The following is a 13,931-nucleotide window of genomic DNA, read 5'->3' on the forward strand; positions in this document are numbered from 1 at the left end:
CCCCCCCCCCCCCCCCCCCCGAATAAAAAAAAAAAAAGACAGTGGGAAAGGAGCTTTCTTACTCTCCAGTAGGTGGTATAAAAGCAGTCAGTGAGAACAGACTACACTGTAGAGTTAGAATTTTGTGTAGTGTGGCAATCCACGTAAAAGGGTCTATGCAGAGCAAGGTAACGTTTTCCCCTTCATATTTTCCCCTTTACCTATGATTTGGAGAAAACTCCAGGAACTCGCCAACAAAATTTTAAGTCAAGAAGCAGGTATTCTTTATTGCGGCACTGGGAGACATAGGAGATAGCTCCTCCAAGCGTGTCTCTCCCAGGCATCAACCAGGCTGTGGTTTATGTGGCTTATATTGTCCTTAAACATACATATTCATTAGATCACATACATTACATCATACTTCTTAGACAATGCCTCCTGTATGCATACAAAGATGTGGTAGTGGGCTTTTGGTGGTTATTTCTTCATCACTTTGTTTTAGGATCAGTCATATCAGTAACCACCAGGTGGTTTTGGCAAAGCTTATCTTAGTAATTTTCGTTTTCTCTGTAGTTGCAAACAAAGCCCAAGGTTCTTGAGATTACTTATTTACAGCCCTATTCTCCAGTCAATGCCATTCTTCAATCCACCCTATTCTTCAACCCCACTCTTCACCTGTGACTACAGGGTATGAGCAGGTTAAGTTAGAACATAGCTTCTAGTTCAGTGAGACACAAACACAGCAGAACACTTTTAATTCCCAGGCTTGCATGGGATACATAGGCTATATTTTGTAAATTTATACTTGAACAGGAGCAAAAGAACACAGCAAATATCCACTGAACCTATCTTTCTGATACTTTCAAAGGCACTTCGTCCCTTCCAACTTTTCTAGCCATTTTTTTACCTCTAGCATGAATATTTATTGCTTAATTATGAGATCAGTCTTATTTTCAGCTGACCACATATTTTGTCAGGTGGTAATGTGTATAAGGTTCTGTTAATTGGTGGTGTTCCTAGGGGTTAGTAATACTTTAATTTTTATGCATAGATTATTTGGTCTGTTTATTTGTCATAAACCGGGAATAATGAAATCTCAGTCAAGTGCTTGAGGACTTGTCAATAGGATGGGCTGTCTCAGCTCACACCAAGGTTCTTTTATTTTGCTGAGCAAAATTGTTTGTTTTCCTGAGCATATTATTCTTGGGGGATGACACTAATTTGTACCTATTTGATTTCTACTCTGAACCTCCATAAAACTTTGAATACACTGATCAATTTTACCCTGACTTTTCTGACAGGGGACTGAAAAGCATAAAAAGAAAAAAAGTTTGACTAGAAGACACACATGCAGGTATGTCCATGAAGGAGAGGTGTAAGCTTGTTCTATCCCATATTATATATTAGAAAAGTCAATTCTTAGGACACTGCTCTCCATTATTCTTGCTGCTTATGGACTACTTGCTTGTGACTAATATTTTAAAATATGCTGACAGTTGTGCTTTGTTTACTGAGTCAGCCCACCAGCTTCCATTGTCTTTAGAAAAGAAAAAAAAAATCTTTCATTAAAAATCTTCCTCATGCAGAGAGGAGCCTCTGTGTGAGATCTAGGCTTGAAATATGCCACTTCTGTTGAATTTCCCAGTGCTCCAGAAGTACCTCTGATGGGGGCTTGGCACAATCGAGCTTGTTAAGTTTCAGGAGGCAGAGTAATGACAGGATGGTTAAACATCCAACTGTGCTTGACAGTATTTCACCCCACAAAATCTGGGTGGCAGATGTGACTTACTGAAGTGACTTGCTGAAGTTTTCTCAATCCGCAGCCTTCTCTCAGTGTCCTCTTCCTGCTAATGAGGTGCTGTTTTCAGCATGGATCCTTCCTGCCTGGCTGCATGCAGCATAATCAGGGAAGGAAGTGATACCTCTCCTGCAGCATGCAGAGGCTGGAGTTGGGCAGAGTTGTGGAAAAGTTGTGTTCTAGGGTATTTAGCTTGATTTGACTATTTTAAAAAATATCTGTTTCTCTTCATGTGAGAAGACATTCTCTTCAGTGGGGAAAGAAAAATTACTTGCTGAAGGACCTACCTATGAAGGAAATCCAGTGTTTCCATGTGCATTGTGTACAAAGAATGCAGTTAAAATGTTTAAAGCTACAGCACCTGTGTATAATACACTTCTTGCTTCCTGGCAGCTGCTACCAGAAGTATGTGAGCTGGTATAGATTTGCGTTGTTATTAAATATTTTGACATAGTTATCTCTGAAAATAAAAAAAAATAAATACCTGCTTTCAAATTCTATTTAACACATGGCCTCAGTTCTGTCCCAGCAGTAACTCCTGTGGATCATTGACGTTATATTGGAAATAAATTTGACCTATTATGTTCAATATCTAGATTATGGAAAACACTAGAGCTACAAGTTCAGTGTCAGTTCTTGCTCTTGTTTTCCTTTTATGGGCATAGTGGAAGATTTGATCATTGTCCCAATTTCCATTTTTGAAAACAAAACTTGGTTATCCTTGGTGGATTTAAAACCTCCATAGGAATAAATAAATATATAGTAGTACATGCATAATGCCTTACACCTTTAAGTTTTAGGTCTTATATGTCTGTTCTTGCAGCCTTCTCTTAGTGATAGAGGAGCTGACAAGGAGAGGTGCCAGGCTTGACTTCATGCTCACCAACAGGGAGGGGCTTGTTGGAAATGTGATGCTCTGGGGCAGCCTTGGTTATATCGATCACAAGATGGTCAAATTAGAGATCTTCATGCCAGTGAGAAGAGCATGCAGCAAGCTCACTGACCTGGACTTCAGGAGAGCAGACTTCAAAAGAGCCTCTTCAGGAACCTGCTGAGTAAGATTCCTTGGATAAAGCCCTAGAGGGCGGGGGGCCCAAGACTGTTAGTTGATATTCAAGGATCACATGCTACAAGCTTAGTGTTGTGTTCTGACTAGAAGGAAGTCCAGCAGGAGGGCCGGGAGGCTTCCATGGATGGATAAGGAGGGAACTTAAAGGGGAAAGAAGAGGCTTTTAAAAAGTGGAAGCAAGGACAGGCAGCCTTGGAAGAATACAGGGATGTTGTCTGGGAGGCTAGGGACCAGGTTAGGAAAGGTAAGGCCCAGTTAGAATTAAACTTGGCTAGGGATGTTAAGGATAACAGGAAGGGATTCTACAGGTACATAGCAAATAAAAGAGAGACTAGGGACACCATAGGCTCCCTCAGGAAGCTCTCGGGAGAACTGGCTCCCCAGGATTTGCAGAATGCTGAGGTTTCTGAATGACTTCTTTGCCTCGGTCTTCACTGACAAATGCTGTGACCACACCACCCAAGTCTTAGAAGGTAGACGTAGGGACTGTGAGAATGAAGACCTTGGGCCCACTGTAAGAGAGGATCTGGTTCGAGACCATCTTAAAAATCTGAATGTGCACAAGTCCATGGGACCTGATGAAATCCATCTGCAGGTCCTGAAGGAGCTGGCAAATGAAGTTGCGAAGCCACTGGCCATCATATTTGAGAAATCATGGCAGTCAGGTGAAGTTCCCAACGACTGGAAAAAGGGAAATATAACCCCCATTTTCAAGAAGGGGAAAATGGATGATCCAGGGAACTACAGACCACTCAGTCTCACCTCTGTGCCTGGCAAAATCTTGGAGCAGATTCTCCTGAAAGGCATGCTAAGGCACATGAAAAACAACAGAGTGCTTGGTGGCAGCCAGCATGGCTTCACTAAGGGGAAATGCTTCCTGACCAATTTGGTGGCCTTCTATGATGGGGCTACAGAACTGATGGACAGGGGCAGGGCAGTTGCCATCATCTACCTGGACTTGGGCAAAGCATTCAACACTGTCCTGCAGGACATCCTTGTCTCTAAATTGGAGAGACATCAGTTTGCTAGGTGGACCACTCGGTGGATAAAGAACTGGCTGGACGGCCACACACAAAGAGTTGTGGTCAATGGCTCAATATCCGGCTGGAGACCAGTAATGAGTGTTGTTCCTTACAGACCAGTGTTGGAACCAGTCTTGTTCAACATCTTTGTTGATGACATGGACAGTGGGATTGAGCGGGCCCTTGGCAAGTTTTCTGAGGACACCAAGCTGTGTGATTCGGTTGATATGCTAGAGGGAAGGAATGCCATCCAGAGGGACCTTGACATGCTTGTGAGGTGGGCAGATGCCAGCCTTAAGAAGTTTAACCATGCCAAGTGCAAGGTCCTATACCTGGGTCAGAGCAATCCCAGGCACAGCTACAGGTTGGGCAAGAGAAGAGATTCAAGCAGCCCTGCAGAGAAGGACTTGGGGGTGTTGGTTGATGAGAAACTAAACATGAGCCAGCTTCAGTGTGTGGTTGCAGCCCAGAAAGCCAACCGTATCCTGGGTTGCATCAAAAGGAGCGTGACCAGCAGGTTGAAAGAGGTGATCCTGCCCCTCTCCTCTGCTCTCGTGAGACCTCACTTGGAGTATTGTGTACAGTTCTGGTGTCCTCAACATAAAAAGGACAAGGAACTGTTGGAACAAGTCCAGAGGAGGGCCACGAGGATGATCAGGGGACTGGAGTGCCTCCCGTATGTAGACAGGCTGAGAAAGTTGGGGCTGGTCAGAAGGAGAAGGCTGCATGGAGACCTCATAACAGCCTTCCAGTATCTGAAGGGGGCCTTTAAGGATGCTGTGGATGGACTCTTCATTAGGGACTGTAGTGACAGGACAAGCGGTAACGGGTTCAAACTTACACAGGGGAAGTTTAGATCGGATATAGGGAAGAAGTTCTTTCCTGTTAGGGTGGTGAGGCACTGGAATGGGTTGCCCATGGAGGTTGTGAATGCTCCATCCCTGGCGGTTCTTGCCAACCCTGACTATTCTATGATTCTGTGTTCTTCTTTGCTCTTTGTGCCCCATATGTCATTTTATTCTAAAATCTGTAAAAAAAAAAAAAAAAAGAAAAAGACAAACCCAAAAACCTAATAACCCCAAATCCCCCAAACCTATGTTTTTTTATAACTCTTACCAGTGGTACAGCACAGGGGAATCTTGGATACAAATCTGGAAATGTACTTTCTGGTACCTTGTGATTGTGTTGTTTTCTTTCTCCTTGTATGTTATTCAGAAGTGATCAAATCTGCAGAGCTGTTTATCTGCACAAAACAAATAATTTGTGGTTATCTTGGTTTTGAGTTGTTTGTCTTGTCTGTCTTTTTCCTGCTAATGTTGTCTCATTAGGTGTGTGCTGTTGTTCAGACATTTCATAGGCTTTCTTGTGAACCCATTTCACATCAAGTCTCGTGTTCCTTTGCGCAGTTCCTTTGTTCTCCCCCTTTCTTTCAGACGGAGGTTTATTTTCTGCTGGTCCAGCTCTGCTTTAGACCCTAAAGCCAGCAAAACAAATTCCCGCTGGGGTTTCAAGACACAGCTCAGAGCTCGGTGCAACCAGCCAGCATCAGTTGTAGAATGGATTGAATCAGACAGACCAACCACACCTGGGCTGTTAAAAGTAGTTAAATCTGTCTTCATCTCCTTAAGTAGATGTTTAAGAGACTGTGTATTTGTGTACCAGGACGCCTCATTAAATGTGTTAATTTTTCATTTGCTTTGAGGAAAATGGAGCAAACATTTTTTATGTGTAAGCACTAGGAAATCCTGGTTTCAACTTATAAAAAATGTGAAAAAGAAGCTATTATGAACTCATTTTTTTTCAGTTTTAAATCTCAATCTTAACTCCCTTCCAAAACTATTAGTTTACAGACATCTTAAAAAAAAAAAATAATTAAAGGTTTTTTGTTTTATTTAAGTACCTGTTTTACCTGGTTGAGACATTAGAGGTAACTATTGAAATATATCTGTGGACTTTATAACTCTTGCACTATCACTTACAAAGTCCACTAGGTTTGCAGTGGTAAAAGCAGGATTTCGGACTTTTGTATCTTACCTGCCTGGGCAGATGCTGTTAATGATTCACGTGAGAAAAAAAGCATGTATTGTCACAGTTTGTAGTAGGGAATTTTTATTCACTTCAGGCTCCAGAGCACAGTTGTTATGTGGACCAGCTGTATTACATTAATTTGGGTTTATTAGACTATCATGGGATTTCTTTAGAGGTAAATAAACCCGCATTTGTCCTAAAGGTGGAGCAGTGTTAGAGAACAGACAAGATTATTTGCTTTGCAAACTGCATATAAAGAATGTGTATTATAAAATTCTATATATAAAGTTTAATTGCTGTATCAAACTAAAAACTGTATATGGGAAAGTATAGGGGAAAAAATGTGAAATGTTCTTGAAAAACCTCTCTAATAAGCTATGTTACAGGCACCTGGCTGAATCCTTTTGAGATTCCTTATTTTCACAACCCAAGGAAATATATGAAGGTGTTTTCCAGCCAAATCCATGATTCTAGAGTCAGAAAGGATCAAACAGTTTTCACATGTGTTTCTACATAATGTTCTTGTAATTGTTTGTTCTTTGGCTGATGCTGCTCCTCTAGTGTATGGACTATAAATGGTGTACAGGACAAAGAATGCTAGTCCTCTAAACATGGAAACAGGTGAAAGCTTAACTGTTGTGAGTTTATGATGATAATTCAAATGTTATTTGACATGTTTTATTTGAAATCCCTTAACCCTGTGTGTCAGAGAAACCTGCGTGTGTTTCCTTTTAAGGCCTGATCATCAGCCATGGTGTCATTTTCTGCAGTTTTTTCCCAAGTGTGAGAACATCATTGTGTTTTTTACATGCTCCGTTTAAATCTTTCTGACATCTGCGTGGGCTGCTTTCCATTCATTAACATAGGGGAGTTGCATCTTCTTCCATGGTGGCTGGTCAGATGCCAAAGGCAGATTAAGTTTCCTTGAGCGAGGAACATGTCATTTGGGCTCTTCGAGCTGGAGTGGGAAGCTTTGGCAGCTCTGCGAAGAGGCAGTGAAAATCATTGCCACAAAAATGTTTTCTGTGTGGTCCTGCTGTGTGCCTTTGGATTTCAAATTTGATTTATGGCTGCTCAGTTGTTTGGGTTTTTAAAATATAAAAATCTGCATTTGGTTTTATTGCAGGAGATTATCATGTAAATACTGCAGCATGCATGCTTAATTCTGAAACTGTGGATTACTTCTGAAATTAAACTCATGGTAATTGCTGGCATATTCTCCAGTTCCTCAAAAGTTCTCTGTAAATCTACTGTTGGCTGTGTATTCCTCTTCTGTTCATGTAGCTGCCTTTATTTATTGTCCTGCTACAGTCCCAGAGCAGAGAGCAACTGCTAGAGAAGTGCATGAAGCGCCACAGCTGAATGCCAGCTACTATCGTGGATGGTCAGACTCCTGGAGACACAACTGAAATTACTGAGGAGCATTTTGCAGGACAGTGCACAGAACCCAAAAGCTTGTTTCAAAACAAGGTGCAAAAAACCTCATTGCTGTTTGGAATGATTTAGCTTCATGCTCCTGAGCTTCACTCCCCACCACTCTTGGTGTTCGCTATAAACTACCTAAATAAATCCTTTTCAATTTAAATACCCCTCCCCAAACTGCTAAGAGTTGGTTTTGTTTTATTTTTGTTTTCAATTGGTTTTGTCTCGATTTTATTTGAGTAAGCTGTATGTGTTTTCAGCTTGTTCGAAGGCTTTTCTTGCATGTTCTGGTGTATATCTTTGTTCCTAACTTGAAGCATTTTGCTGTTGTGGTTTACATTGTACATTCCTCAGTAAGTCTGGGAATTACTTTTGCAAAGTGTTATCTAATGATAGTGTTCTCTTAATTATAGTTTATATCTTACATTAATAGTTTCTGTTGCAGAAGAATTCAAAATGATTGACCATTTGAAAGCCACAAAAGTTGTCACAGCTTTTGGGGAGCAGCCATGGTCTGTGACTTTTTAAATGAGTGTTTGTTGTTTTACATTCAGAATTAAGAGAATTGAAGTACACTGTATGTAAGTTTAAACTTCACAAGCCTAAACTTTTTTGTAAGTGCAGCATCTCAAATACTAGTATGTATTTAATTTTAAGACAGGCCAAGTTTGACTTTATAATACATTGTGTAGGAAATTATGTGAAATCATGATAAAAGTAGTGATATCCTGGGCAGATATTTAGTTTGTACGAATTGTTTTCTCACCATTGTTAGATGCCTTCATAGTAAGGAAGCAGTTGGAATTTAAAATCTTGTTTTGATGGAAAAAGCATTAACAAGAAAGTGTTTGAAAGTTTTCATATTTTTAACTATATGGATGATTAAAGAGTAATAGTTCCAGTTCTCAAAAGCCTGTATCTGTAGTATGTAGAAGGGGTGAATATTTGCCTCCCAGTGTAGCTCAAAGTTACTCCCCTGCCCAGTCAGTTTTTCTGTACCATTTTGCTTTAGCTGTGGGTGGGACAGATTGGAAAAGGAAGAAGTGGATTTTCATCTTCAAGTTTAAAATGGAAATACTCTGAGCTTAATGTAACACACAACATTTCAGTTATTCTACATGTTTTACAGGGAAGGTGGCAGGCATGCTTTGGTTACTGAAACTTACAAGTATACGGAATAAAGCATCACTGCTGTATTTGTAGTCACTGTGAAAGTTGTCCATTTGACATACTCTTCCCATGATATGCTTAGAAGTCTTTTGCAAATTAAGCTAATATGCAGTGTGTTGTAGTTTTGTGTCTTTCTGTTCTGTCACCATTTACAGCTACTGTTTAAGAGTTCTGAAACAACATAAACACTGGAAAATTAAGCACAGTTGAGAGGAACCGCTTAAGATGGGCTCTTTGGTTCAAATGACTGCAATTTGAGATTTGCTGGTATGCCTGAATGATTCAGGTGCCCTGAGGTGTCTGAGGATTGATGTGGTATTCAAATAACTGGAGTAACAACTTCTAAATCATGGAGGTTAACACTGCAAAAAAAGAATGAAAGAACATGGGCAGTTTTGGTTTGATGTACTAGGAAGTCCTTAGAATGCCCAAATGAGTACTACTGGGTGCCTTCATGATGAACCTGGTAGTTCTCTTTCTATAAAATAAAATAGTTTAGTTGAACAGCATTTCAACTGCAGTAGATGAGCCCAAAATACTGTTGGCCACAGACTGCTGTATTTATTAAGCCCTGGTTATTTCCATTAGCAGTTACGCGAACTCTGTTGTATGAAAAAAAATCTTTTATCTGTTCAAGTTTTTTGTTCCCCTTAAAGTATTTTGAAGTGAGCAACTAAAGTAGAAACATATAAAATGTCTGACTTTGCAGAGCTGTATTAGGAGATAAAACATTCTCACTTATAAATATTGTAGATACAAGCTTTCAAGAGCAGGGACTATTAATTTGCATTTACTTAGGTCAAAGAGAATCTGGAATAACTCTGAAACTGAAAGTCCAATAAAGAATAAATGTATGGCTTTTTTACACATGGTGATATCTCTGTAGAAATCTTTGCTGTTAAAATGATTTTTCCTTTCGATTTGTGCCAGCGGTTCTCATTCATACCCCTTCAAGGCATTTTAAAGTATCAGTAGCAGCTCTAACAGCTGACCCCTCAGAATGGCTTTTACCATGAGCAGATGCTTATGAAGAGCAGGGAAAGGGGTTTCTTTTGTGTTCATAGATTTCAATTTTATCTGTTTAAAATACACATCACATTTATTACAGAATAAAAATCCCCTTTCCCTCAATAAAGTAACGAGTGCCTTGAGCTTTGTATAGTATTGGATGCAAAGTCTCACTGTTCATAAGCAGTTCTTATTTCACTGCTCTTCAGCTGATGACTGAATCCTGAGAATATTTACATGTTTGATTCACCTGGCTGATGATGGGACAAAGCACTGAAATGTCTAAGACAGCTCTTGCGATTTCTCCACCTTTCCTTGTTTTTCATTATTAAAGGAGAGAAAATACTAAAGAAAAAAGGCTGGGTTTGAGATTAAGTTAGTGATTCCTTGATCTCAAAACACCTAATTGCGTTATATTCCTGGACTAAGCATAGTGCCAAAACATGATCATTTGTACTACAAAAGACACACTTTGTTTTGGATTGCTGCTACTTTCATCTTCAACCCTGCTGAAAGACAAGTTTCCTTTATGTAACATCAATCCAAGGAGCTTGACAGATGATGTTTAGATTTTATTTTATTGTCTCTGGGGCCCTCTGTATTACATATTTTTGATGTAGTTGTGTGGGGGTGTGACCCCTGTGAATTTTAAGTTGTTTTTCTGGAAATCAGCTTGCAAAAATTTGGTCATGCATTTTGGAGTTAATATATGCAACAACTTACTCTGGGGTTTGGGTTTTGGTGTTTTGGTTGGGTTGGTTGGTTTTTTTTCTCCCTCCTCTCTCCCTGCAGTCTGTGTATTCCAGTAAAAATAATGTTATGGTTTTATTAATTACAATAAGACATTTTACTATTATTTATTGCAGTAATAAGATCAGTAATATTATTAAGATTTAAAAACCATCAGATACTTTTTCTATATATGTGAAGGGTGAAACATGAATGATATGTTACCTAGAGTGGAAAGCTTCCCTCTTCTGCCTGTATGTCATCTCTGGTTGAACCACGGCACCAGCTCCTTCTAACATGTCAGTGCTGGCAATGGCTTTGGGTGCCTAGTGCACTGCTGCTCCATGGTGAGGTGTAGGCTGTGTTCAGAAGCCCTGGGCTGAGGGAATACCTCTTGGGAGAGCAATGAACTTACTGTGTTGTCCTGGGTTCAGCAGTAGCAGTCATGTTTCTCCTTCGTGGTAGCTGGTGCAGTGCTGTGTTTTGACTTCCAGCCTGGGAACAGTGCTGGTGATACTGATGTTTTCAGTTGTTGCTAAGTGATGTTTACCCTGACCAAGGACTTTGTGAGGCTCATGCTCTGCCAGGAAGGAGGGGAAGCTGGGAGGAAGCGCCTGACCCAGGCTAGCCAAAGAGGTATTCCATACCACAGCACATCATGCCCGGGGTGGGGGGAAACTGGGAGTTACCCGGAAGGACACGGGCTTCCGGGTGGGGCTCGTTTCTTGGCCGGTGGTATTGTATTGTGGTATTGTATTTTCTTTCCTTGTTATTTTCTCTTATCATTGTTGTCGTTGGTAGTAGCGGTGGTGATTTGTGTTGTACATTGGTTGCTGGACTGTTCTTGTCTCAACCCGTAGGAGTTGCACCCTTTCGATCCTCCCCCCCGTTCTTCCGGGAGCGGGGAAGGGGAGAGCCATGGCTGGGGGGGGGGCCCTCCATTGCTGTCAGCCCGGCATCACTCACTGGGAGTGAGTGAACAAGCTGTCTGGCTAGGGTTTAAACCATGACGTGTATTATCTGGAGAGCAAAAGGGTTGAAGTAAAAGAAGGCAAAATGAAAACATCCACTACAGAAAAGGAGAAGTGGAATAAATCTAATTTATATCTCCCCACACAATTTCCACAAGTACTGATTTGATTACAGCTCCAATTCTTCTTCTCTGTCACTATCAATACTACAGCTCAGCCTCTGTGATTACAGTTGGACTCATATAAAGGAGTTTACGCAATGTTACTTTTTGTTTTTTTTTTCTCTCATACCCTTTCAGCAATATATTTGTGTTATTTTTGGAATGTGAATGCCTTTTTACATGATGCCTTTTTACATGCCTTTTGCTGTTCATGATATCCAAATGAAGAATTGCCTAGTATGTGAGTGAAAAACATGTTACTGAATGAACCTAGCCATGATAGGTAGTTTTCCAGGTGTCTAAATGATAAAAGAAATCAGTGGAACTACTCTGGAAAATTAATAAATTGAGAGAAGTTATATGTTTTTATGTCTTTGTGGAATTTTTATGCATCCTGTAGGAACTGGAAAACAATCTGCTTCCTGTTCATATGGATTTACTCTCCAACTGAAGACACTGCTGATACCCAAACAAAAAAGTATAAAAGGAGGAGCAGAGATTAGAATTTTGTTCAGAAATGCTGAAATCCCTACCTATGCATGTTCTTATCTTTGGGACAGTTATTACAGTTTCCACTTCAACAGTGGTACATGATATCACTGTTAAACAGTGGATTTAGAGCAATGTGATCTGCCGTATTAGGGGAAGCTGGATTCATTTAGACACCAGCCTCTTTTGAGAAGTTCTCTCTAAAGCTGAGGGAGGACAGATTCTCCTGTGGATCTAGAGCTCAGGGGTTGAAAAGGAAAGAGCTTCTCAAGCTGTGTGGAAAAGGTCAGCAAGTATATGAAGTTTCAAGCAGAAAAAAATCTAGTCCCATGAACTTAAAATAAAATCATCCTTACTTTTAGGGTCAATACAGACCTTTGTATTGTCAGAATACCACATACCTGTTTTGAAGGGCTGACATCTGGATCAAGTGATATTTGCTGTAGTCTTTGTGATATTTTTATAAACTCTGAGGGTTTCTTTGCCCAATTTTCATATATCTATAAAGTGATAGGATAGATAAGCGAGTTGACTGACCTCTGGTGGAAAAGGAGATTTACTCTATGTTGGGCTTTGATATTAGGTTCCGCAATTTCAAAGTAATTCTGTAAAATGCTTCTCATGGGTGCCATTGATGAATGGAATTAAACCAGTTGAATAGCATAGCCCCTGAAAATGAGAAAATAAAAATTGGAAACATACTACAGAAAATAAATTAACAAATTGCTGTATAATGCTGTTTAGTTAGCTTTGAAGCAAATTGTTTGCTATTGGAAGGTTAATATTGACTCTGCTTGTATGTTTTGTTTTTTGGCAGGTAACCCTGGACTGGCAGGTTATTACAGGACCTTTATACAGGCCTTATATTGTGGACTAAATCAGCAGTATCCCGTTTGGGTTGTGAGCCATGCTGGACATTGTAAACCTCCTAGTGGCATGGAAATGACAGAAGGTACACAATACTTTAACTTGTACATACAAATATTTGTGCATCACCACCCCTGGCCCCACCCCCCACTCCCCCGGATTGCACTAGCAGGACTCGTGCTTATTAAAACCAGCATGACATGTTTTTTACATGTCTCCATTATATTTCCATAGAACAGTTGTAGGAGAAGAGAAGTTACTGTGGAAATGAGTATGTTTTTAGGTAATGCCAGTCAGATAAGTCCTATTAAGAGAATAAGAGAGTTTGCTGATGGCAAACTTTAGAGTCTTTAGAGAGAACTTATAGAAAAGAAGGTCTAGAATGTGTTTATGTTGAGTAGGTTAGAAAAGTACATTTTTCAATGAAATGTCCAATTCAAAGATTAAGTACTTCAGGAGATACCTAATGATCTGAATTTAAAAAAATAGTTGCACTATATTAGTGAATTTTCAAGAAGCAAGTGAATCTTTCTGAGACTGGGGTATGGAACATTTGCAGGGAAGAGGTTGCTTTTATATGTGTTAAAAGTCTTTTGACATGCAAATTGCTAGCAAGACGTGCTAGCCAACTACAGGTGGTTACTATTACTGGTCAGCATTGTAAGATGTGGGGAGCCAGTAGCAGAGCCTATCCTGGAAGTTACTTAGTGTCAGCAGACCTCTGGACTTATGCAGATGGCCCTCTGGACAAGCTGCAGTGATACAGCAATAAAACTGTTAAGTGTTCTTATTCATTTCTTTAATCTCAAATATAAAACTGATACATGAAACCTATAATTCTTTGGTAAAATTCCTGCCAGTCGTTGTGTTCCAGTGTCAAACTACCCTAGATTTATAATTTGTTGTACCATGTTAACCAGGGGATACAGGTACAAGTCTGGCAACTGAATGGAGCTGAATTTATTGCAGAGGACACGTGTAGGTCTCAAGATGCCCTGGGATCATGTCTGTAAGTGTGTAGTTAGTGAAAAAAGCCTTTGATGATAGTTTGGCTTAAGATGGCTGAGCTAGTTGAATGGTTTTTAGATGGAGCCAGCCGGAATATTGTACAACTGTTCCAATTCCGCTGTGACAATTGCTGCTAAAGGAGAGCATAAATCCGGGGGGGGGGGGGAGAACATTCAGTAGGAAAAAGGGAACTGGTATCTAAGTGGAAAC

General features: G+C 40.2%; 1 protein-coding gene across 2 annotated transcripts in view; it reads left to right on the forward strand.

Annotated features, from left to right (window-relative positions):
* The window catches only part of LDAH (lipid droplet associated hydrolase), a 130,184-nt gene that overhangs the window by 16,571 nt on the left and 99,682 nt on the right, over positions 1-13,931 (forward strand). Inside the window, exon 3 of one of the 2 annotated variants that reach the window (XM_057427643.1) lies at positions 12,664-12,798. The exons of the other annotated variant lie outside the window; for it this stretch is intronic. Within the exon in view, the coding sequence (XP_057283626.1) occupies positions 12,664-12,798 (135 nt within the window). The remainder of the gene's footprint in view (positions 1-12,663; positions 12,799-13,931) is intronic. 2 annotated transcript variants of the gene reach the window in all.

The sequence above is a fragment of the Pezoporus wallicus genome, unplaced genomic scaffold (assembly GCF_028554395.1).
Source record: "Pezoporus wallicus isolate ANWC-B61680 ecotype Strahan unplaced genomic scaffold, APGP_CSIRO_Pwel_v1 contig_6464, whole genome shotgun sequence".
NCBI lineage: Eukaryota > Metazoa > Chordata > Aves > Psittaciformes > Psittacidae > Pezoporus > Pezoporus wallicus.